Source organism: Astatotilapia calliptera, chromosome 2, assembly GCF_900246225.1.
Source record: "Astatotilapia calliptera chromosome 2, fAstCal1.2, whole genome shotgun sequence".
Classification (NCBI taxonomy): domain Eukaryota; kingdom Metazoa; phylum Chordata; class Actinopteri; order Cichliformes; family Cichlidae; genus Astatotilapia; species Astatotilapia calliptera.
In genome coordinates, this window is record NC_039303.1 from 7,963,998 (window position 1) to 7,990,380 (window position 26,383).

Genomic DNA, 26,383 nt, shown 5'->3' on the forward strand with positions numbered 1-26,383 from the left:
GTGTATGTCATACACATAAAGATATGAACCTGTGTTTATGTCATATATTTAAGACCTGAGTGCTGGAAATTTTTACCAATTTCTCTTTATAAAGTATGACCTTCCAAGTCTATATAATAATGTTATCGAAACTAACATTGAAAATGGCAATAAATGTTTAAATTGATTTATTTACATCTTATAGATAACGGACACACTTTTGAAAGTTAAAAAAAGCATACTGTACTATATTTTCTCAATTTTTGGGGGGGCACAATACATTTGATTTTCTCCTACCCTAACTAAATGTATGGGTTTTTTTCCCGCATTTTACCAGAGTTTGCCTTTAATTATCTGCAATGAAGCAATAATGAACAGAAACTTGTATCATCTCCTCGAGCTAGTTTAAACCTGAATCATCTGCTACTGTCTAACTAATAACTAGATATTTTTTTCCAAAACCCAGCGGATGATAAATGATTGATGATTATCTTATCTAAAATTAAACTACAAAGTCTTTTTGGACAAGAAAGCATGATTTCTGTGTAACCTTCAGCTTGCCACATATGCTTTGTTTTTATCTCCGTTCTTACACTGCCCTCTACTGTTAAATGCTAGTTTTTACTATGAACTATGCAGATAGGCTGCTTTCAGAATCTAAACACAGAGATCTGTATTTGACACATTGTACTACATAGCATATATATATATATATATATATATATATATATATATATATATATATATATATATATATATATATATATATATATATATATATATATATAAACTGCGGGCAGTTTATCCTTCAAGCTCGGGTCCTCTACCAGAGGCCTGGGAGCTTGAGGGTCCTGCGCAGTATCTTAGCTGTTCCCAGGACTGCGCTCTTCTGGACAGAGATCTCTGATGTTATTCCCGGGATCTGCAGGAGCCACTCGCCTAGCTTGGGAGTCACCGCACCTAGTGCTCCGATTACCACGGGGACCACCGTTACCTTCACCCTCCACATCCTCTCGAGCTCTTCTCTGAGCCCTTGGTATTTCTCCAGCTTCTCGTGTTCCTTCTTCCTGATATTGCTGTCATTCGGAACCGCTACATCGATCACTACGGCCGTCTTCTCCACGAAAAAAGTGGGCTACTGGAACAAGAAGGCATCAGTGGGCAAGAGACGAAAACATATATATATATATCTATATATATATAGATATATATAGATATATATGTGTGTGTGTGTATGTATGTGTGTGTGTGTGTTTAGTTTATATATATATATATATATATATATATATATATATATATATATATATATATATATATGTGTGTGTGTGTGTATGGTGTGTGTGTGTGTTTAGTTTATATATATATATTATATTATATATATATATATATATATATATATATAGTGACCTAAGACAGTCAAACAGTGTTAAAGGTCAGTTTAGAAGAACTACTGGTGATACTGATCATCGCTGCATGTGGGTGGAAGCAAAAATAAAGACCCAATGATGGAAAGATTGATTTGCATATTCCCCCTGCATGTGCAAGTGTTTGTGGTCTACCTACAAATTACATCAGATCATGTTTGTCATGACTTCTTGCGCAATGCCCTACTGTAATCTGGTGTTTATTTATTTTTATGTCTTTTGCAAAAGTTGAATGTAAAAAAGATAAAGACTTGATAGCAGTAGTGGTGTCCTGAAAATCTCACATAGCGGGGGAAATTCCACCACCTTTATTGGCTTTCTGTTGGGGTTTAGCTTTTCCAAACTGGTAAGAGGGTGCAGACGTGCATGAAGTTATTAATAACACCAAATATTTCCACTGTTGATGGTTTCATTTCCCGATCGAAGCTGTAGTGATTTTTCCGCACTCACAAACAGTCCCACAATAGATACAGTTACTTTTTAACCTTTTCTCCCACTATTTTTGTTCTATCATTTACATGTTTCTCTACTGCACAAGGATAGTGCAGGGGAAACATGAAAAGCTTATGCTGTTACTATTTCCCTGACCCATTCAACCTACTTATTTAAATATCTTCCCGTTGCTTTGTTACAAATCTAGAAATAGGTTTAGTATTTAAACTGAATTAGGAAACGGCAGATGCTATAAAGTGATTGTTTTCTAAATACGCACTTTTCAACATGTGTGTAAATCGGAAGAAATCTGTCTCCAAAATGAGAAAAACAAGCAAAAACAACCGCTTCTCCCAGCTTCATTAATAGGAAAACCTGTGGTTAAAGCCTGAGTGACTCATCTTTTCCTTTATCTTAGTTGCTTATGGGAACAGGGGGATGGAGCATGCAAACTCATTTCAGACTGCACCCTTTCTCTTTTCAAGTGTGACTGATTAGAGAAGTAATTTTAAGATTGTCCCTACAGTCTGCGGGGGTGGCAAACCATATTTGTTCCTGTGGTGGACCTTCACTGCTTGTTGCCTGTAGGCTGCTTGTTCCATTTTACTTTTATGCTCTCGTAATTGCTAATCAATGTCCCCGCTGAGGGTACTTTATACATCAAAGGGAAAAGTGAAAATACTGACATCAGAAGCCTTTAATACTGACCCTTATCATACCAAAAGTTTCATTTCTGTTACCTGCAAACAAGGAATGTCAACCATAGGCATCTACACCCACTGCACTTACTATACTTTGCCACTGAGGTGTGATCACCAAGTGGGCAAAGAAAGATATGCAAATGGATATGCAGCAGCCTGATACATGCTATAGATGTTATAATTAGAAGAAGCAGCTCAGTGTTTACTGAACATTGGCAGGCAGGTTTTGTCACCTTACTATGGAGCAATGTATGTACCTGCCCTGTTTCCAGGTAAGCTGTTCTTACTGGAAGCTAGTTGTGGATTGATACGAACCTACATGAAATACATATCAATCAATGAAGCAAGCAAGCATAAATGTCAAACTACATCTGTTTAAGATAAGCAGTTCAGTTTCCCTTTAGCTATAAGCTGTAGTCCCTAACAGAACCACAGCATGTTATGCTCAGGATATATATATCACCTTGACCCTACAAGGAAAAAGAAAGCAAACTCTGTTCTACTTGTATTAGTGTACTCTGCTGAACAAAAAGGGAAATGACACTGTGTACATACTTTCGTCTGTACGAATTGCGACTTATTTATAAATATACTGTAATTTTGTCATACCTGAGGTAGCGATTTAATTCTTTAGTACTAATAGGAATGACTCAAACAAAATATAATAGCACAGAAAAGGCTCAAATCAAATGTAGATAGGAAATAGTTATTTCAGATATGAACTTCAGGGCACTAGGTCAGGACAACACTTTTCTTATTTCCATTACTGACTTGCAGGCTGTTAATCAAGGATATTAAACTTTAACTAATGTACAAGCAAATTAAAATCTAATCAACAGTTGCTGAATACACTTCCTTTTGTTGAAGATGAGGCCAAATGCTCTGATGTGTCTTCTTGTCATTGTATGACACCATGCTTTTTCTTTAGATAAACAATTAAGAGACAGTACAAAAACCTATAATTATCAGTGTGAGGTGATAAAACAAAGCAACTATTTTGAGTGAGCTACATGTAAGGAAATTCCTATGCCGCTAATTTAATCATCAACAAGACACACGCAAGGTGATTTTGTCTTTACGCAATAAGGATACTTGAAGGTTTGCAGGCAGCGAGAGTAGGTGTGTGATCTCTGTTATCAGCAAGTGTGCATCTGAAAGGGGGAAGAAGGAAACTGCTGCTGTATACAAATATACCACAACTGTCAACATGTCGGAGGCCAGTGGGAGGTGAGGGAGAAGCCCCTTTTTGATTAACACGTATATATATATATATTTAAATGGTTTACATATATGTATATAGTTTTTATGTCATGAATAATAAAAGAGTTAAATGGACAACACTAAACAACACTGAAACATCATTTTAGCAAATAACTTCTCATAGTTAAGTCTGTCTGTGATGCACCACTGATTACAACTAACAGCCAACTGATCCTGTGTTGTTAGGTCACATCACCCATGGCACTAACCATGACCACTGATGATATGTCAGAGGGCTCAGTGAAACAGACAGGATTTCAGGATTTTACTAAGTCATACTTAGTGTTGTCAGGTGATGGGTTGGATGAGGCCCATAGGGAAGTGAGTTATTTCCCTATGGGTGAAAGGGAGGTGAAAGTTCCTGTTTCTAATGTCTGACCTTTGTCCACCTCATCTCCTGACAGCTCCAGGTTTGACTCCACCTTTCACAGTTTTACTGCTTCACCCCCTTCCCTCTGCTTCCTGAAATATGGACACTTGCTGTCCAGTACAAAGGGTACAAAAGTAAAATTATTTTCCAAATTAAATAAATAATGTGCCACTTTTTTACCTCAAACATCGATCTTAAGTTACAATGTGTATTAAACCTCCCAAAAACGTAGCACCTAAACTTACAGCTAACGTCATCATTCATTTTCCAAACAGCGTGTGTCACCTGATCAACCGTCAACGCCCACGTTCAAGCAAGAACTTCACACGTTGACGGCGACCACTACGTCCAAAGTTGTCAGCACAGGTAAAACGTGTTTGCCCCTTTTTGTAGTCACATTTACATATATAATTCAAAACTCAAAGCTTAATGTACACAGTATATCAGGTGGGTAAATGTACCGGGCCTAGCGAGTTTTCTTGGCTAGGTTTGTTTTAAAGCGAAGATGTAAAGATTAGCGACTTTGTTCAGAACTCTGACCTAAAGCACGCTAGCTAGCTAGTTAAATCTCAAATGTTAAAGCGACAGTGACCCTCAAGTTAAGGGCCTTAACCGTTAAGCTATTTTCTTTTTGAACGTAAAGAATTTTCTGTATCTATTGTTAAAGATAAAGCGCTAAAATTATTTTCTAAAGAAAAAAAAATAATGTTAGCAATTAGCAAAATTGCATTTTAGCAGTTAGCCCACGCTTGGCCTATCTATAAATACTTGAGTTATATTTTGCAAGGAGAAAGAATGGAGCGATTTATTGAAATTTCCAATCCAACTTTATTTATAAAGCACTTTAAAATAGCCAGCACAGGACCAAAATGCTGTGCAGTAAATAAGTTAAGAACAATAGATAAAACAAAAGAGCAAAAATTAAAACACATAATACATAAAGTTAAAAAGCCCTATATTTTTTTTAAAGTGAAATATGTGCAAACATATCTCTTTAGAGTGTTTAAGGCAACAAATAGTTTGTACCACCATTCTGAAAATCAGGACAGTCTGAACTGTATTTGGTAAGCTTTCTCATATATATATATATATATATATATATATATATATATATATAAAATTTTCGGTAGTCTAAAGAAATAGATCTCCAGGTTTCTTAAATGTCATTCATGTCATGTCAGTTCGCTGCCCTTTCTTGTGCTCTCCCACACTGCTTTAGTAATGTTGAAGCGTGGGTTCTGGGGAGGCCAATCCATGTCTCTGGGTGTTCTATTGTGGGGTTTTTTTTTTTCCTATCCAGGTATCATTTTGCTGTACTTGTAGTGTGTTTGGGATCATTGTCTTGCTGAAAAATATAGCCGTTGTGAATCAGATGCTTTGGTGATTGTGTATCCAAATCTAAAAAAACTGATCTGCATTCATAATTCTGATCATTTTGAAAAGATCACCAACATCACTGACTTAGATGCAGTCTCAAACCATGACAGAGCCTCCAACACGTTTTATCAGATCAATCACAATTTGAACCAAAAATTTTACATTTGAATTCATCACTTCATAAGATGTGTTTTGTGTTACTGACAGTTCCAGTCGGTATCAGGTTTTTGCTGGACTTTTTCCTCTCTTTTTTGGGGGGGGGGGGGGGGACATGACTTTCAGATACTGTACATCTGCTGTAGTTCACTTTTGGCCTCCACTTGTGTACTTTGGGCATTTTTTTTTCTTCCCTAGAAGAAAGTACATTTCATGCCAAAAGATGTCAAGTTTGCCATTCCAAGTTTTCAGTTAATAGCTCTTTGAAAATCACCTTGTAGGTGTAAAACTATTGTATGTTTGTCAAACTGTTGTCAGCTCTTTGAAATTGTCCATAGTTTCAACCAAAACAAAAAGAAACAAACCGTGAGCTTTTGTAACAGGCTGCTGGTAGCAAAGTGCCTAAAAACTGGGAACTTTCTGCATTTCAAACCTTTAAAGCAGGTGTCTCAAACTCCAGTCCTCAAGGACCCGTGTCCTGAACACCACAACACACCTGAATAAAATTAGTAGGTCATTAGCAAGGGTATAGAACTTTACTTCATGCTTATCTGGCAACCTCAAACCCTACTCAAGTAAATTTAAGTAAATGTAAGTGTTTGGAAAAATGTACTTCTAAAAGTATTTTTATTCCACCATGTTCATTCACTCATGAGATGCTGTAACATGAATCAAGTGGCTGAATTACCACCTCAGCATGCAGTCAAGTTCTATAGAGTCTTGCTAGTGACCTACTAATTCTATTCAGGTGTGTTGCAACAGGGACACATGGAAAAGTTTCAGGACACCAGCCCTCGAGGACTGGAGTTTGAGACCCCTGCTATAAGGGAACCCTTTAAACTTTATTTATTCAGATAAATGTGGTTGATAAGACATGGCTTTAAGTCAAACAGTGCTGTTCTCCTCTTTTCAGAACTGGTGAAATTTGGCAGGATTCATCGAACTGGTGGATCATTTGGGGGTTCCAGAGGAACTTGTATTGAACAAATTCTCAAGAAGAATTTGCCAACGACATCAGGACCAACCCGATCACCATCTAACATGAATATAGGTTTTGATCAGCAAGTGAAAAGCACTTTTAAACCTGGTAGGTTTGAGAAGTTAATCTACTCCAGATACAGCTCCCACAGTGCTCCAGATAATCAATGTTTCAGCCCCTTTAAGTTGTGGTTTCTGTTGCAGGCCTCCAAATAGAATCTATATGGGTTTAAAATTTGAATCTGCTTTTTCGTGTTTTCCCTACTAAGGTCATGATGGAAGACCAAAAGTCTCTCCTAAAACACTGATTGCCAGATACAGGAATGGAGAGACAAATGCTATATCTTTGCTCCATCAGCTTGCCCAGACTTTGCAGTTCCATCTGGAAATGAAGGAGACAGTAGCCCCAGGTAAATCTTCCGAGCATGCTGGTGCCATTCAAATACAGATCTAAAATCTTTAACAACATCTATGAAGACGTCTTCACATAATCTATTCAGACAGCTTTACAATGCCACATGGCGTTGTTTATAATGATAGAATACATAGCTGTATTCTATCATTATATATTACTGTTTTTATCTTTGAGGTAAAAGCAGCAATGTTTTAAGGTCTTTCAAGTAAGAAGTGAACTTGGAAATACATTAGAATAATGCAGTTTATTTTTTTATTTATAATGCAATCACAAGATCAGGTCTATGCTAGATTTTTTTTCCTTTTGTTATTTACCCCTTTATACAAAGAAAGAGAAAAAAACTGTTGTTCAAGAAATTAAGGTATTGTGCCAGAGGCTAAGTCATTAGAGGCTGATGTCATTTCAGACTGGATACAAACTGAAGGATCTTCACAAATTGTGACTTCTTGTTATGCACAGTGGCTGACAGAGAAGATGTCAGCCAGATGTTGGGGTATGATTGTAGTAAAATTCATGACTTTTTCCTGTTTTTTCTTTATTAGCCAGTACAACAGGGCTTTATTTTGCCTTTTGCGCTGTGATCGATGGAGTACAGTACAAGACTGGTATAGGAGTAACAAAGAAGGAGGCTCGTCTGAATGCAGCGGAGCTTGCTTTTCAGGATCTCCAGCCCACCCTGGAGAGTCTGAAATCTGCACTTCCTGAAGCATCATGTTAGTATTTGATGAAAATAAAGTGTTTGTTCTGCAGACTCTGAGATGCACATGTTACTTTTTTACAGTATTTATGATGTTGGTTGTTGCGGTTGTTGTTAATATTGGATACACCATTTAACACAGCTTTTTGCTACATTTATTTATTTATTTTTATTGTACATTAAGTAAATGTAAGGCTGTAAATGTTCTTCGAGCCAGTCTTACCACCGATTTTTGACAATTAATTTGGCAACATTAAAAATGCACATTTAAACATTTTACATTTCATTCACTTCTTTGCCTGCTTTAGCCTTGGATGTCCCTGCACCTTTGCCAGTAAAAGAGGAGCCCGCCATTTCTGATAGCCATGCTCATAGAGCCATGCTCGGTAATTCTGGATTTTATATTCTTTGACTGACTTGTTACCTCTCTGTTTGCATATTTTGTAGTAAATGACACTAACAGTAATATTTTGAACACATCTGTATACGTAGCACACAGACCATATTTTATTGTTGCATAATTTGATTTGAGACCACTGACATTTTATTTTTTAAAAGTGCAATAACCTTTTTTTTGTCTTTGGCATTGCCATCACATTGGTCTGGCTAAGTGTTAAGGATGATTATGTTGGATAGAGTTAGGGATATACATTATGACTTAGGATAGGTATAGATATAGTCAGGGCAGTCGTCCGGCCAGCTGGGGCCTTTGTATGTAGAGTTTACATGTTCTCCCCATGCTTGGGTGTTCTCTCTGGGTGCCCTGATTCTTCCCACTGTCCAAAGACGTGTGTCTTAGTTTAACTGGCAATTCTTAATTGGCCTTAGGGTGTGATTGTGTTTGTGTATGGTTTTCTGCCTCTGTGTGAGCCCTGCAATAGACTGGCGAGCTGGATTGGGTGTACACTGCTGATGCATGCATGTCATTTATGCGATATCATTCCTGCCTTATAGATTTTGTCTGCTAAAATACAACAGCAATGTTTAATTTGAAGGTCAGAGACAAATTTAGTCATATGATTCATTTTACTTATCTAGTCATATCTTGGTTATTTAAATACTTTGTAATGAGAGCAGGTCCTTTTGAACAAGTCCTTGGTTTCAATTTGGGGGACAAACACACTGTCTACTTTCACAATTACTTCATGTTTCCCTTTTGATAACACTACTCACTACTGGAACGTCTGTCCCTGAACAATCCCTCAAGATCTGATTAGATAACCTCTACCTTATTTATCAACGAAGTAGGGAAATTACTTTGACAACAGCCATAAATGTAAACACAACATGTGACAAGATAGCTTAAATAAAATATCGTAGGTCAATAAAGAGAATGCAATATGACAAGACAAATAGCTGAGTGAGTTAAATATTATACAAAAGGAGTACATTTAAATTGAAAATAGAAGAAGAAGCTTAAGAAAGCTACAGGAAAAAGAAGAGGCTAATAGTCAGGCTAGCTCAGGGGCACACAACCATGAGCTAGCCTTGCATAAGATGAGATTGGATAAGCTGTACTTTTTAATTAACTACCAAAGTAGGGAAATTAGTGTGTCAAAGTAGTAAATACAACCAATGACAAAATATCATAGGTCAACAAAGAAAATACTAAATGAAAAGGCAAAATAGCTCAACAAGTCACAATGTACACACAAATTTGAGTACATTTAAATAAAAATGGAAAAGGTATCTTTAAAAGAGTTTTTATGAATACAAATCTGGATACAATAATGAACTTAAGTAAAAATCTAACAAATTGGTACAGGCGTTATTGAAGATTTCCTATGTCCGTCCTTGTTTTAGCTGAGCTGAAACAGATGTTAGTGAAAGTTCCTCTACATCTCCATAGGAGGCATCAAGTACTTATTCCCTCTGGGTTTTAAGCAGCTTACCAAGCTAGTCCATCTTATAGTTAGAGAACCTCTCACTGATATGATGATGGCTCGAAAATGCTGTGTTTGTATTCATTAAGCTGCTACAAGTTCAGGCTGCTGGTGGACCTCCTGTGATGCACTTTTTTTCTTTCTCTCATAGTTTGTGTTTTGTCCTGTTTATTATTTTTAGCCACTTTATGCTCTTTACTGAGCCGTGTCCTGTTAGAGGTCTCTTCCGGTTAAAAGGGAATTCTTTCTTCCCTTTGTTATCAAGTGGTTGCTCGGGCAGTATCTAACATTTTAGAGCTTACAGTGGGGCAAAAAAAGTATTTAGTCAGCCACCGATTGTGCAAGTTCCCCCACTTAAAATGATGACAGAGGTCAGTAATTTGCACCAGAGGTACACTTCAACTGTGAGAGACAGAATGTGAAAAAAAATCCATGAATTCACATGGTAGGATTTGTAAAGAATTTATTCGTAAATTAGGGTGGAAAATAAGTATTTGGTCACCTCAAACAAGGAAAATCTCTGGCTCTCACAGACCTGTAACGTCTTCTGTAAGAAGCTTTTCTGTCCCCCACTCGTTACCTGTATGAATGGCACCTTTTTGAACTCATCATCTGTATAAAAGACACCTGTCCACAGCCTCAGACTCCAAACTCCGCCATGGCCAAGACCAAAGAGCTTTCGAAGGACACCAGGAAAAGTATTGTAGCCCTGCACCAGACTGGGAAGAGTGAATCTACAATAGGCAAGCAGCTTGGTGTGAAAAATTCAACCGTGGGAGCAATCATCAGAAAATGGAAGACATACAAGACCACTGATAATCTCCCTCGATCTGGGGCTCCACGCAAGATCTCATCCCGTGGGGTCAAAATGATCATGAGAATGGTGAGCAAAGATCCCAGAACCACACGGGGGGACCTGGTGAATGACCTGCAGAGAGCTGGGACCAAAGTAACAAAGGTCACCATCAGTAACACACTACAACGGCAGGGAATCAAATCCCGCAGTGCCAGACGTGTTCCGCTGCTGAAGCCAGTGCATGTCCAGGCCCGTCTGAAGTTTGCCAGAGAGCACATGGATGATACAGCAGAGGATTGGGAGAATGTCATGTGGTCAGATGAAACCAAAGTAGAACTTTTTGGTATAAACTCAACTCGTCGTGTTTGGAGGAAGAAGAATACTGAGTTGCATCCCAAGAACACCATACCTACTGTGAAGCATGGGGGTGGAAACATCATGCTATGGGGCTGTTTTTCTGCCAAGGGGACAGGACGACTGATCCGTGTTAAGGACAGAATGAATGGGGCCATGTATCGTGAGATTTTGAGCCAAAACCTCCTTCCATCAGTGAGAACTTTGAAGATGAAACGAGGCTGGGTCTCCCAACATGACAATGATCCAAAACACACCGCCCGGGCAACAAAGGAGTGGCTCCGTAAGAAGCATTTGAAAGTCCTGGAGTGGCCTAGCCAGTCTCCAGACCTCAACCCCATAGAAAATCTGTGGCGGGAGTTGAAAGTCTGTGTTGCTCGGCGACAGCCCCAAAACATCACTGCTCTCGAGAAGATCTGCATGGAGGAATGGGCCAAAATACCAGCTACTGTGTGTGCAAACCTGGTAAAGACCTATAGTAAACGTTTGACCTCTGTTATTGCCAACAAAGGTTATGTTACAAAGTATTGAGTTGTATTTTTGTTATTGACCAAATACTTATTTTCCACCCTGATTTACGAATAAATTCTTTACAAATCCTACCATGTGGATTCATGGATTTTTTTTTTTTCACATTCTGTCTCTCACAGTTGAAGTGTACCTGTGGTGCAAATTACTGACCTCTGTCATCATTTTAGGTGGGGGAACTTGCACAATCGGTGGCTGACTAAATACTTTTTTGCCCCACTGTATATGTTAAAATGTGAAGAGCCTTGAGATGGCTGTTGTTTGCACTGACACGTGGAAAGACAATGAACTGACAAATGAATAAGTTGAAAACCTGTCGTTTTCTTTATCTCACCTGTTGTACAGAAAGGAAGCCATTTGTCAATCTGCAGATTCCACATGCTGTCAGGGATCAGCTCACGAAACTGATGAATAGTCACCCAGAGTTCTCCGGATGTGCAGTCACCACAGCAGCATTCCTTCTTCAGACTTGTAAGTGAGACCTCAAAGTAAGAACGATAGATGGTAACCAGTCTGTTAGTGGAAAAAAGATTTTAGAATGCTTGATTTAAATCTTCATCTTGAATATAGTGACAACAGTTTTGTTTTGTTTTTAATTCCTTGCAGTGTAAATTAGTCCTATAAGCAACTGCTGTTATCTAATTTCTAAGATTATTGTACAACATTACTTTTAGTATAGTGTAGTTTTAAGTGCTGGATTTTGCACAAAAACAATTCATTGAAATACAATAGCTTTGATTTACTGTATAGCGTACAAATGTTAGAGCCAAAGACACTTCCTGACATCGTCCTAGAGAAAAAAGAACTTGACAGGTTAGACAAAAACTGTATTGACTGAAGAATCTGTACAGGGATGGGAGATAAAGCATGTAGTTTATTGTACGGAAATGTTTTGTTTGTTTTTTTTTCTTTAGTGGGAAGACAAATATTGTTCATTTAACTTTTGAACAGCTGTCAGCTGGTAGCATTTATCAGGTACTGATAAATTCTTAATTATCTCAAGCTCCTCAGACCGAGGTCTTTAAGAGCACGGAAGTTATCAAAATCATCCAGCTTGGAATTTCTTCTTTAAGATGACAGAGTAAAAGCCAAAATATATTTTGAAAGAATTCCAGTGTGTAAAGTAAGCAAAGAGACATCTTCTGTCAGAGTCCTTTGGAAACAGGTACTATATGCAGATAAGATACACAGAAAATAACAGCTGTATGCGTGAAGAAAAAAAAATGCAGTGTTTGCTTCAATTAATGCTGCTGTCTTTACTCTCCCCACCAAACTGGAATTTTCAGCTGATTGGTATAGGTCTGGTCATGTCATGTTATGCCTTAGTGCTGTGTGACAGCCAATGACTGTTTTTATAACACAGCAGTAACCCAAAGCATACCTCAAAATCCAGCTGAACTTTAACAATCAATAGGAAAGGAAAAACCTGCTCAGTGAGCTGTTTTTGGCAGGCCTGGAGTACTTTTTTAAAAATTTAATTCCTTATTTAATGGTGAGTCGCACAAAATTCTCTCATGGATAAAAAACTGTAGCTATAGATAGAACAACAATACTTTTGTTAAGGAAACTGAAACAGACATGAGTTATATAAATGTTATAGAATGATATGTTGAGTGGCTATCAGGTAAATATGTTGTATTTACCTCTCCTCACACTTTTGTCTTTCTCTAGCCAATGGATATGAAGTGGTTGCTCTTGGGACTGGTAATTTTAATACAAAAGAGAGTATCTCATCGAACGGGAGGATTGTGCATGATTCACACGCAGTTGTCACAGCAAGAAGATCTCTTATGAGGTTTGTTGCAACCATGACCCATATTTTTTTATGTGTCATGTCACGTTATAGCAAATGGTTTTCTCCACTTTATACCATGATGGAAAAATGAAAGCAGTATTTTTTTTCCCATGCAAATTTGAAACCTGATTTTTAAAATACCCATTAGTTATATGTTGTAATGTTATATTATATGCATTGCAATGTAATAAAATATAATATAATCACTAATTACTTGTGATATTATGTCGTGGCTGAGTGATGTCAACAATATCAATATCATAATTTGTAACATTTTCTCAACAGTGGTAATCGATTGTTTTACTCCAATAAATATTTTGCACACTGTTTATCTAAATCTAATATTTTACAGCTATAGACTCTGGTTAAAAATATTTTTCATTTACCTTGTGGTTTTTGTAGATATAAATAGACCTCTAACGGTAATTGTTTGTCTAATGGAACATACTAAACCAAAGATGATTCATTCTAACCTCAGTACAACACAGCAGTTTAAGTGGATACATGTACACTTAACTCTCGTGTTCTTAAAATGTCGTAATGTATAAAGCACTTTGAGGGCTCAGAGTAGAAAAGTGCTATATAAGAACCAGTCCATTTACCATTTTCCTATTTATCAATGATGGTTATTTAGACACAGATGCAAGTCAATAATACCAGAGCTAATCTCTTAGCTCACTTCACTTGTCTTTACCACTTTTTTGCTGTTTAATAAAAAACTAACTTTATTAAAAAAAAAAAAAGCCCAAAAGTGTGCTTTACACTAGCTTATACTGTTCAACCAGCAAATCCAGAGTATACTTTTGGTCCCCAACTTACAATGTGCGTGTAGATTGTAGATGATGTTCGTTAATACATCCATCCATACATCAGTCTTCTTCTAATTAGCTGAAGCCAGGTCACGGGCTGCAGCCTAAGCAGAGAAGCCCAGACCACCTCCTCCACACCCACCTCCTCATTCTTGTCTGGGGTAACACCAAGCATTCCTTGGAGCCAATTTAACTTCTTCAACTGGCTCCTTTTGATGTGGAGGAGTAGCGGCTCTACTCTGAGCCCCTCCTGGATGGCTGAACTCCTCTCTCTAAGGGAGAGGCCAGTCACCCTTCGGAGAACGCTAATTTCCATGTCCTGGTCGCTAGTTTTGGACATCCACCCCTACAGCGCCTCCTGCAAGTGGTGGGCCTACAGGAGGGGGGCCCATGTCCCTTTTTCAGGCTGCACCCGACCCGGCCCCATGGTCTAAGGCCCAGCCACCAGTCGCTCACCCTCTGGCACCCTCCCCAGATCTGTAACCCTGAGTGAACTCTTCCCTGGGTCTTCTCCTCCTGGGGTTTTTTGAATCACTCTTTGTCTAATCCCTCACCCAGGATTTGCCATGGGAGACCCGCTGATAGGTAAGATAACATAGCCCCTGGGATCCCTGGGACTTTGCTCCACCACGATAAAGTAGCGATTCATGGAAGGTCATTAACCCTTTAAAGCTGGTCAGAGTGGGCACGCTCTGTTTTGCGTAACTAGTTTTAAAGCACTATAGAACCGGAACCACGTAAGCTAGCACAATAATTTTTTTTGCATATGAAACCGGAGGAGTTGTACTTACATCTTATGCCATCAGCTTGTCCTAAGTCACGGTTTCCTTCCACATGCAGCTTTGCAAAAATTGCATAAAAAGCACTTGCAGCAACAAGCTCCAGAAACAGGCTTTGCCGATCCGATCAGCTGTTCATAACACTTCCTATGTTGGAATAGACGTCAGGGCGAACTATCACATGGCCGCCACTACTTGCCCGAAACCGGAAGTGACGTCATTTTCGCAGAAAATTTTATTTTTTACCTTCGGGGCCTTATAAGCCTATACTGGTGTTTTTATAAGTCATGTTTGACTTCATGCTTTTCTGAATAGTTTCTGTGATGCTTAGAACTCAAATTGCACTGCTGGAAATAGTTTATTTTGGTGCACATGCTGGGGGTTTTTTTTTTGGTTTTTTTTTGCAAATTTGCATTATAATATTTATTTTCATTTTTCCTGCAGTATATAAAAAATCGGTGTATCTCAAAAATAAAACTATGAAGACACTCAGACACTCAAAATAAATTTCCTCTTGTTGGAAACTATTTTGTGCTTACAGTTTTGAGGGATAAATCTTAAATTTCTCTAACTAGAAATATATGTAAAAAGACACAAAAAAACAAAACAATTTTCGATTTTTTTGTAGTGTATTGCACTTTTTTGTAATTTATGTAGTTGCTATGGACTTAATGCATACATATTATTAAAATGTGGGCTATAATGGTTGTATTGATGTATAGCAATTGAAATGCTCCCAGAAATGGGACTGCAGCATGTAAAATATAACGATAAGCTCTGGCAGACTTGGTTCTATGGTAGGTCTTAAAGGGTTAATCATGTTCATTAATACAATCAAATATAATCATTCCCTTTTTTAAGGTTTCATTTGTGTGTCCTGACCTACTTTGATATAGGCTGATTGCAAATGTTTTCAGTTAATATGTTTTGTCCACTAAAATTCTAGCAGACTTTTAATTTGAAATCGTTATCATGTCTGAATATATAGAGATTAATGACTATCATGTATAAAGAGCTTATGTGCAAATGTGTCTGACAATGGCTGGCTTTATTTCCTGTTTAAATGTTAAGAGATCTCTGAAAGCAATGTTTTGAGGTCTGCGGGCAAACATGTTGCTTGTGTATTTCTTTGTCTTTTGGAGACCTTAAAGTAAGCTAACTGCAGCAAACCTCACATTATGCTCAAATGGGTCAGTATAGTAGCTTTAACTTCAAGATTTAGTGATATTGCAGATTTTCACTTTTAAAAAATGTTACTACATAGATCTATGGCCACTTTGCACAGAATAAGTAATATCTCCTTGTTGGCAGGTTCCTGTACCGGCACCTGTTGATGTTTTTCAGCAAAAATGCAAATCTCACTCAGAAGTCAATCTTCCAGCAAAGCAGCAGCAGCAGCTTCCTCAGCCTGAAGAGTGGTATAACTCTTCACCTCTATGTCAACCAACTGCCAAAGGGTGCTGCGCAGATCCCTTCCAAACTGTAAGTGCTTATCAGCTTAACCCCACAGAAGTTCATTTCCTTTAACGCCTCTTCTCTCTCGCTTTTGAAAACAGGTGAACAAAAATATGTTACCTACATTTTAGCAGATTTTTTTTGCTTCTTACCCATCTTTGTAGTAATGACTGAAACACATAGCATGAACCTGAAATGGTTTACACAGGCTCTGGCATAATAATGACCTTTTTAATATTGGCTTACTCATCTCACTCAGTTTAGCAGTTTACTCATACTCAGTTTAATATAGGAAAAATACCAATACATAATTAACACTGTGTCAGGTGCAGTGCTTTTCCAGCCAGAGGCTGCAGTTATGTCATATTTGACCTGGTCCTGATAATAGCAGTGATTTAATGAACTGAAAGAGGAACATATACGGCCCAAGTCTAATGGCTGTATGGAAATCTCATACTAAAAGATTTGTTATACTTAGGAGGCAGAGTTTAGTTTTGAAACGTGACTAAAAAAATAAAGTTTATTATATATAACATTATTTTGATGATGTAGATAAGAATCTGTTCACATGAACCATTTCTGAAAACTCACAGGCAAGAACTTATTTTCATAAATCTTAAATCAGAAGTGTCCAACTCCAGGCCTTAGGGACTGGTGTTCTGCGGATTTTAGATATTATGCTGGGTCAACACACCTGAATCAATGATTATTTCATTACCAGGCCCCTGGAGAACTTCAAGACATGTTGAGGAGGTAATTTAGCCATTTAAATCAGCTGTGTTGGATCAAGGACACATTTTAAAAACTCCAGGACACCCTCTCTTGAGGCCTAGAGTTGGACACCTCTGTCTTAAATGGTTATAGAGTAATAATACATTTTGATCAGTCCACAGGTGAAAATTATTTTAAGAGGTAAAAAAAAAAAAAACCCAATCACGTCACATCAATCAAGTTTTTGCTCTTGTCACCCCACATTTATTGCTTCTTGATGTATTACTATTTGTTTTTGTTTAATGTGGATGAATGGAGACAAATGTTAGTGGGTAGTGCGCTCGCTGTTAACATATCCCCACTGATTGTACTCCCCTACTATCCTATTGTGCTTTTTCATAAATGTATGTGGTTCTGGGTTGTTAAACTCCCCGAATACCAGAATCTTTATGCACATGCACCATCCCGGTAAACTGTCAGAAAACAAGACTTGGATCTATTTCTTCAACAGTGCTGAGCAGAAAATGCTAAAAAAAAAAAGGCATGAACTTTAATAGTTGACTGAGTGTTTCTAGTTAAAGCACATTAACATGTATCTGTATGAGGTTGGATGATGATCAAATCCCAGTTTTTTATCAATTTGTGCTATTGACAGTGCAGTTGGCAGCAGATTGATGCAGCAAAAGCAGTACAGCTCTGAGACATGTATGCTTAGCTCAAAGTCTAACACACATTTTCCACTAAAATACCTGAAACTCACTTCGTGTTACCACATTTGATTGAACCTCCCACATATTTATGCCTCTCCACCCACCAAAACGCAAAACAAAGATGAGCAAAGCAAATTTCGGGGGTGCTTTTCATTATGGTAACATGTCTGCTCACTTTCCTCACTCACTCTAATTCTTGCTTCTTAGTTTACACTGGCAAAATTATAAAAGAGAGAAATGTGAAGCTGACATACCTTGATATCATACCATATACTGATAAATCAGTTTTAAACAATCCAGTCTTTAAGTGATGACGTGATGAATCCTGCTTCCGTGCCCAAACTACTCCACGTTTAATAAGGCTTTTGTGTTTTTTACGTTTTCATGCTTTGTATCTTGTTCTTTTTGATCTCAACAAGCCCCTAAAAACAGTCACCGATCACTGTCGGCCTCTCTGTTTTTATTACCGCTAATCATTTTAAAGCTCACTTTTTAAAACCTTACGATGTAACTACAGACCAGCCCATGCAGCAGTATATTAATAACTAACCTTGTATTATGGATGGATTATCTCAGTTGTTCTCCCGACTGAAGTTCGGTCTGTTCGGTGTGGTCAGCATCCTGCCATGTGACTGCATTTGTCCCGAACCTTCAGCAACCATCACGTTAACTTTTATGGAGTGGAAAAAATTTGGCATTCATCCTTCAGCTTCACTGTTTATATTATGCTAACATAGCTGTGTCGCTAGCGATCACGTAGCACATCATTATATAACCCTACAAACGTCACTGCTGTCTACTTTCCTGTCTTCATTTATGTCGGAAATGATAGCAGAGCTGTACATCTTAATTTGATTCGGAAATCCCTCAGTGAGAACATGGTATATTATATTTAGATGGAATCTAGCAAGCTAACGTCCTGCTAACTCCGTTAAATTTCATAAATTTGGTTTTCATGGATGCCTGGATGTTAAATGTAATTGTTACACCTGGTAGAGCAGCAACGCTGATCATTTTATTACAGATGAAAGGATTTAGACAGTTTTTAACTCTGTGATGCCGCAGTGATCGTGTGACTTAGGGACCTGCAGCGAAGTTTGGGCCCACACAGGGCTAATGACGTCAGACTTAAAGACTGGATATTAGTTACTTGTGAGATAAACGGATGTCATTAAGTCACAAGAGAGGACACTAGGAAGCATAGGTTAGCATAACAAAAGGCACCCAAGATAATACCAGAGTGTGTGAGTGCAGCTTGCATTGGTTTTTGGAATGCGGCTGAAACGTGGTCCATGAAGAACCTGATGTCAGCTATCTGTGAGTGATGTTGGTTAAGAGTTAAATTAATTAGAACTTCAGTTTAAACAGTTCGGGTTATAGAAGTTTGAATAACATCTTGAAAGATATATCTCTAAATAATATCTCTAAAGATATTATTCAAGGTCAGAAATATTTTTCTCACCTTTCTGCTTAATTTGCAGGCGCCTGAACCCACTCTCCATGTCAGCATGGCAAGTTAACAACGAGATCAGCCTACACCTGTCTGTGGAGGGCAAGGTGTTGTTTAATTTCTTTTATCTGCTGAACACCTAAATGATTCACCTGTACCTGTGTTGATGCATAAGTATAAAGGTGTACTTTCTTTTAAAGGTGTTCTCGGTTTTCTCATCACTCCTTGATCAGTCTAACTCCAAAGTTGTCAGCATGTCCACAACAGACAAGATCACTCAGTGGCAGGTCCTTGGATACCAGGGAGCCTTGCTTAGCCACTTTATCGAGCCCATCTATGTCCACAGCATCCTCATAGGCAAGTAATAAAATCAGTCATGCTCCTTAAGGGTAGTTGGGAATCACCCTGTATTTGTTACCTTTTCCAAAATATGAGGTGGTAGCAAATGAGAGACCCTGTTTTTTTTTGTTTTGTTTTTTTCTTATTTTTATTTATTTATTTTTTATCATTATGCAAAAGTGCATCACCACCAAGTCCAAATACACCAGTAGAATCACTCCACGTTGGCACTGGGTTAGACAGTGTGGGTGAATGCTAGACGTCTTCATTTGTGCCGTTAATAGTGATATGAACACAGTTCTTGTGCTTTTGTCATTTCACAAAGTTTTTACAAAGCACTAGTCTCTCACACAGTCCCAATTTAAAATGGAATAGAGCAAGCATCTTAAAGATTCATTTCATTTCAGGGCTGGGAGGACTCTATTAGGGTGTACTTCACATCATAAAAAGATAGGACAAATTGTTTTTCCAAGACAGATCTTAGTGTAGTACCTGCTGTCATTTAAAAGTACAGTGGAACCCCGACTTACGAAATTAATTCGTTCCTGAGGGTCTTTCGTAAGTCGAAAATTTTCCTAAGTCGAAGCACCCATTGCGCGTTTTGAGTGAGGCGATGCTGAACGATAGGCTAATTGCTAACTAGAACAACAATACGTCGTTCAAGTGGAACAGCGAAGCTCAAGTACAGAAGCCAAGGGGTTGTCACACGATTCAGAAGGCATTGTGGGCATTGTAGGCTCAGCCAATCAGAGCCAGCGGATTTCGTTACTCTGGCATTTTGCCGTAACACAGGCAGAAATATTGCCATTCAGTGCCTTTGTAGCTTGAATTTTTCGTGAAACCGGGTATTCGTAAGTCGGGGTTCCACTGTATGTGGCAAAGAAACAAACTGATGGCTCTACATTTCATACTCATACAATTCCTTCTGTAACTTTGTGTAACCCTACATAAGATCAATGTATGCACCTGCTTTTAGGCAGGTGAAAAACAGTTGACAAATTCCCCAAGTTGTCCTTTTGACAATGTATCACTATGTCACAGTAGTGTATCCTCAAGTTTCCAAGTTATTTTTACAAAGGTAAAGTAATAATTTTCTTCCTTCCTCTCCTTTTTCATAATCATAATGACTTTGACCACATTGATTCAGTCTGTAAGGGATGGGGAAACTCCAAAATGAGTTATACTCTATATTTGCAGCAAACAAAGTCAAACACCTTCACAATTGCAGATTGCAGCAAGATTAGTCATAAAAAAATGATACCACTAACTGAAGGAAACTACATATGATTCTGTGTCTTGTAACTTTAAATCAACCTTGCAGGTGACTCTGACTGTAGTGAAATTCGTGGCATGGAGATGTCTGTCAGCCAGCGTGTAGAGGGCATCACCTCCAAGCTGCCCATGTTCTATTGCATGATGAGGCCTCACATTAGCCTGGTGCCATCTGCGGCTTCCAGTCATGCAGGCGGTAACCAGCTGACCTACGGTATCAACTGGAGCGAGGGAGACAGCTCCCTGGAGGTTGTGGATGGTCTGGAGGGCAAGACCATAGAGGAGTAAGAATCACTGTATAGGAAGTTGGGAGAATTGAGGTTTTGGGGTTTGATACTTATTTTTATATGCTTTATTTTAGTTATACTTTTAAAATGAAGCATCTTAAAATAATACGCTACCAGTGAAAAGTTTGGACACACCTTCTCATTTAATGGTTTTTCTCTATTTATGCTACTTTCTAGATTGTAGATATAGACATCAAATATAGAAAACAAGATATATGGAATTGTGTAGCAAAGAAAGAAATCATGAATAACTCTGAGTATATGTGATATTTTAGATTACTGAAAGTAGCCACCCTTTGCTTTGTTGACAGTGCTGCAAACCCTTGGCCTGTTAGTGAGCTTCATGATGTGGTCACCTGAAATAGTTTTCGCTTCAGGATTAATTTGTGTAATTTCTTGCCGTCTTAATGGGTTTGGGACCATCAGTTGTGTTGGGCAGAAGTCAGGTTGGTACAAAGTGAACAGCCCTATTTGATAACTGTTATAATTTCATATTATGGCAAGAACCAATCAGCTAAATACGCATTTGATTTACAGGTACAACATATTTATGACCACAATTTGAGCCCATACAATCCATCATTACTTTAAGAACTGAAGGTTAGTCAGTCTGGAAAATTGCAAAAACTTTGAATGTGTCCCCAAGTGCAGCTGCAAAAACCATCAAGTGCTATGATGAAACTAGCTAACATGAGGACTGTCCCAGGAAAGGAAGACCAAGAGTCACCTCTGCTGCTGTGGATAAATTCATCCGCGTCACCAGCCTCAGAAACCACAGCACCTCAGATGAGAGCCCAGATAAATGCCAGTATCAGACACATCTCTACATCAACTGTTCAGAGGAGACTGCACGAATCAGGTCTTTGTAGTAAAAATGCTGCTAAGAAACCATTACTAAGAAAAAGTAATAACAGATATGTTTGGGCCAAGAAACGCATGGACCAGTGAAATCTGTGCTTTGGTCTGATGAGCCCAAATTTGAGATCTTTGGGTCCAACCGCTGTGTCTTTGTGCGACGCAGAAAAGGTGAACGGATGGTTTCCAAATGCATGGTTCCCACTGCGGAGCATGCTGGAACAGGTGTCAATGTGTGGGGGTGCTTTGCTAGTGACACTGTTGGGGATTTATTCAAAATTGAAGTCACACTAGTTGTATCATAATTTATTTTTCAACAGGAAAATGACTCCAAACACACCGCCAGGCTGTGTAAGAGCTATTTGACCAAGAAGGAGAGTGATGGAGTGCTGCACCAGATGGCCTGGCCTCCATAGTCACCTGACCTAAACTCAATCGAGATGGTTTGGCATCAGATGGACCACAGAGTGAAGGCAAAAATGCCCAACAAGTTCTTGTGACCTCTGGGAACTCCTTCAAGACTATTGAAAAGCCATTTTAGTTGACTACCTCATGAAGCTCATCAAGAGAATGCCAAGAGTGTGCAAAGCAGTAATCAAAGCAAAGGATGGCTATTTTGAAGAATCTAAAATATAAAACATGTTTTGAGTCTACATGTGTTTTGTGGACTTGGAGAAGGCATTCGACAGTGTCCCTCAGGTGGTCCTGTGGGGGGTGCTCCGGGAGTATGGGGTGTCATTGCTACGGGCCATTCAGTCCTTATACGACCATTACAAGAGCTTGTTCTGCATAGCCGGCAATAAGTTGGACTCATTCCTGGTGGGTGATGGGCTCCGCCAGGGCTGCCCTTTGTCAATGATTCTGTTCATAATTTTTATGGACAGAATTTCTAGGCGTAGCCAAGTGGCGGAAGGCTTTCACTTTGGTGGTCTCAGGATCTCATCTCTGCTTTTCACAGATGATGTGGTCCTGTTGGCTTCATCAGGTGATGGCCTCCAGTTCGCCTTGGAACGCTTCGCAGCCGAGTGTGAAGCAGTGGGAATGAGAATCACCACCTCCAAATCTGAGGCCACGGTCCTCAGCCGGAAAAAGGTGGAGTGCCCACTCCGGGTCAGGGACGAGACTGCCCCAAATGGAGGAGTTTAAGTACCTCGGGGTCTTGTTCACGAGTGATGGGAAAAGGGAGCGGGAGATCGACAGATGGATTGGTGCAGTGGCTGCATTGATGCGGCGCTATACCGGTCTGTTGTGGTGAAGAGAGAGCTGAGCGTAAAAGCAAAGCTCTCAATTTACCGGTCGATCTACGCCTCTACCCTCACCTATGGTCACGAGCTGTGGGTAGTGACCGAAAGAACGACATCGCGACTACAAGCGGCGGAAATGGGTTTCCTCCCAAGGATGGCTGGCCTCTCCCTTAGAGATAGGGTGAGAACCCAGTCCTTGGAAATGCCTGCACTTTCTATCACCTCGGAGTACTACACACCACAGGAAATGGTGGGCTTTAAAAAGACAAATCATAGAGTGAAGAAGACCTGGAAGAAGGAGAAGAAATCCATTGCAGATGACTTTCACCTCAATGACACCTGCAGCTCTGACTTTGGCTCCAGGACACGTGGCCGAGGCCTCAAACAGGAGAATGATGAAGACCAAGAAGTAAAGAAGGAGGAGAAGGTGGTGACGCATGAAATCCACCTGCTGTCTGGCGACATCAGGATGACAGAAATGGACATAAGCGACAATGAGGAATTTACCCCTCCTGAGCATGCTGTAATTGAGGAGGATGAGGCAGAGCAGGAACTGCAGAAGCAGAGGAAGCTGAAGCAAATGCAGCTCCTGAAAGACTCTGGGGAGAAAGTGGCAGAGCAGGTTAAGAACCTTGTTAAAAATTACAACGAAGACCATCCTGACAAGAGGAACAACTTTTTTTTTTTTTTTTTTTAATGCTACCTCAGAGTTTTGCAGAATCCTGGGTGATATCCCAACATGCGGACTGTCAGGCAACAGAGGACCAGGAAGACATTATGGACTTTGAACAGGAGGAGGAAAAAGATGATGCTGGAGGTTAAGACTCTTGATATGGATGAGAATGTTGGATGGAGTTAACCTGGATCACGAGCAAAATCAACCAGATTTTGCCACAGCCTGTGCCACCATTTTGGACGAGGAGCCCATCGTCAACTCTGGCCTCGTTGCTGCACTGTTGCTGTGCAAAAATAAGGGTTTGTTGGACACTCAAGTGCAGAAAGTAGCACGTGTCAAAGCACCAAAGGGTGCCCTGCCCAATGGTGACTAGTGCATTGAGGACAAGATGGGCTTTGATGACAAGTACAGCCGCAGAGAAGAATACAGAGGTTTCATGCAAGACTTCAAGGAGGATGGCTGCAAGCCTGACGTCAAGATTGAGTACGTGGAGGAGTCTGGGCGGAAACTCACTCCAAAAGAAGCTTTTAGGCAGCTCTCCATCTATTCAACGGAAAGGGGTCTGGAAAAATGAAGACCGAGAGGAGGATGAAAAAGCTGGAGGTAGAGGCGTTGCTGAAGAAGATGAGCAGCAGCGATACCCCTCTGGGAACTGTGGCTTTACTGCAGGAGAGGCAAAAATCCCAGAAAACACCATCTATTGTGCTTGGAAACAGTATGAATGCAAACACAATTACTAAATAAGCATGAGGGGAGAAGTGTATTATAATTGTGTATAATTAACGTAGAAACATTCATGTGCATAGATAAAATACACCACACATATACACATCTTTTAATTAATGTCTATGATTTAATGTCCTAGTTTTTTGAAGCTGCAATGTTGTGTTTTTAATTGTTCAATAAAATCAGTACAATTCAGAAGGGGAAAAAAAAGAGAGAGAGGGTGATTCGGCCATTTGGGAGGGGCTCAGAGTAAAGCCATTGCTCCGCCACATCGAAAGGAGCCAGTTGAGGTGGTTTGGGCATCTGACAAGGATGCCCCCTGGGCGAGGTTTTCTGGGCATGTCCCACCGGGAGGAGGCCCCAGGGCAGACCCAGGACACGCCGGAGAGATTATATCTCTCGGCTGGCCTGGGAACACTTTGGTGTTCCCCCAGATAAGCTGGAGGAGGTGGCTGGGGAGAGGGAGGTCTGGGCTTCTCTGCTTGGCCTGCTGCCCCTGAGACCCGGCCCCGGATAAGCAGAAGAAAATGGATGGATGGATGTTTTGAGTTATTTTATGCTTTTTTTGTTTTACATAATTCCATGTGTTCATATGTAGTTTTAATGCCTTCAGTGAGAATCTACAATGTAAATAGTCATGAAAATAAAGAAAAACCATTAAATGAGAATGTGTGTCCAAACATTTGACTGGTGGTGTATACCCTAAATAATATACGAGAAATGACTAATTGAAAGATCAGATTATTGTAAGGTTTTTACTAGACCACTTGGAAATGTAATTAACATGTTACCAGATATATTGAGAACTATAGGCAGTATCCTTTTTTGACTCAACTCGGGCTGTATTAGAACATCATAACTAGAGTTTCAGACTCATTTATTTATTTGGTGTTTAGCTCTCCCTTTAAGAGTGGATCTGCCCTAGCAAGCCGTCTGTGCAAAGCAGCGATGATGCACCGCTTCAGGTTGGTGGCCAAAGAGGCTCAGAGGACGGACCTGCTGGCCACAAGTACCTACAGAGAAGCCAAGGTAAACTCAGCACCTTCTTCTGTGTAATCTGAAACTTTATTTTAGCAATGTAAACTGCTGTACACTGATCCAATAGAAAGCAAATGCTGTTAAACACGTTAAAATAACCACCACACAAGCTTATTGTATTTTCTGCTTTTTTTAAATGACCGTTTCCTGACTTGCTGAGTTGTTGTTTTAAAAAGAACCCCAAGCTGTTATTCATACTATATATTTTTTGGGTCACTGAAGATGATGGCAAAGCCATACCAGGAAGCCAAGAATGTGCTGCGGGCGTACCTGTTGCAGAAGGGCTTTGGTTCCTGGCAAGACAAGGTCTTGGTTAGTGATAACTTCAGCATGTGAATAATGTTACAACATTAAAGAAGAATGTTGATCAATAATCAGTTGTGTTCAAAACGTTCAGCCTACTTTTCATTTGCACCACTTGCTGCATGTTGGTTTCAGAATTTGTTTTTTCAAAATACGTTTAAAGATTTGTAGAAAATAATTTGAAAGCACCCAACATAGAATATTGCACCACAACTGGTCTTTAGTTTTGCTTCTTTCAGTTAATACATGTACTGTATATTAAGTACATTCTTTCTTTATTAACATTTTCACTGGTTCATATACTGTATCTTTTGTGATGGAAATGGCCATAGAGCTTAGGACAGAAAAAAATAAAAGTATGTCAGCCAAAGCTCATATCTATTTTTTTTGCCACTTGTATTTTTTATGGTGAATTTTCTGTTGGAGTCAAATTGTTACTTACATTTGTAAGTCTTAGTTCAAGCAGCATGATCAAAGACATTCCTTTGTTTCTCACCCCCTCCCCAGACTGTTGAACGGTGGGGGAGGCTGTAGTGTTTTATTATGGGACATCCTATGTGAAGGTTCTCTTTTCTTGTTTAGTA

The 26,383-nt window shown here is 39.2% G+C and overlaps 1 protein-coding gene across 1 annotated transcript; it reads left to right on the plus strand.

The window, feature by feature from the left end:
* Positions 1 to 4,192: 4,192 nt before the first annotated feature.
* LOC113031378 (adenosine deaminase domain-containing protein 1-like) lies at positions 4,193 to 25,870 on the plus strand. Its single transcript, XM_026183395.1, has 14 exons — positions 4,193 to 4,292; positions 4,442 to 4,532; positions 6,613 to 6,786; positions 6,947 to 7,087; positions 7,635 to 7,805; positions 8,098 to 8,175; positions 11,696 to 11,821; positions 13,022 to 13,145; positions 16,045 to 16,215; positions 19,091 to 19,166; positions 19,260 to 19,416; positions 20,720 to 20,954; positions 25,355 to 25,487; positions 25,719 to 25,870. Exons 1-14 carry the CDS (start codon positions 4,266 to 4,268, stop codon positions 25,830 to 25,832), a joined length of 1,818 nt encoding a protein of 605 aa, XP_026039180.1. The 5' UTR covers positions 4,193 to 4,265; the 3' UTR covers positions 25,833 to 25,870.
* The last annotated feature ends 513 nt before the right edge of the window (positions 25,871 to 26,383 follow it).

Coding starts and splice junctions, on each gene's coding strand:
- LOC113031378 (XM_026183395.1), top strand. CDS start 4,266: ATGGACACTTGCTGTCCAGTACAAAGG. Junction 11,822..13,021: donor AGCATTCCTTCTTCAGACTT/GTAAGTGAGACC, acceptor GTCTTTCTCTAG/CCAATGGATATGAAGTGGTT. Junction 13,146..16,044: donor GCAAGAAGATCTCTTATGAG/GTTTGTTGCAAC, acceptor CCTTGTTGGCAG/GTTCCTGTACCGGCACCTGT.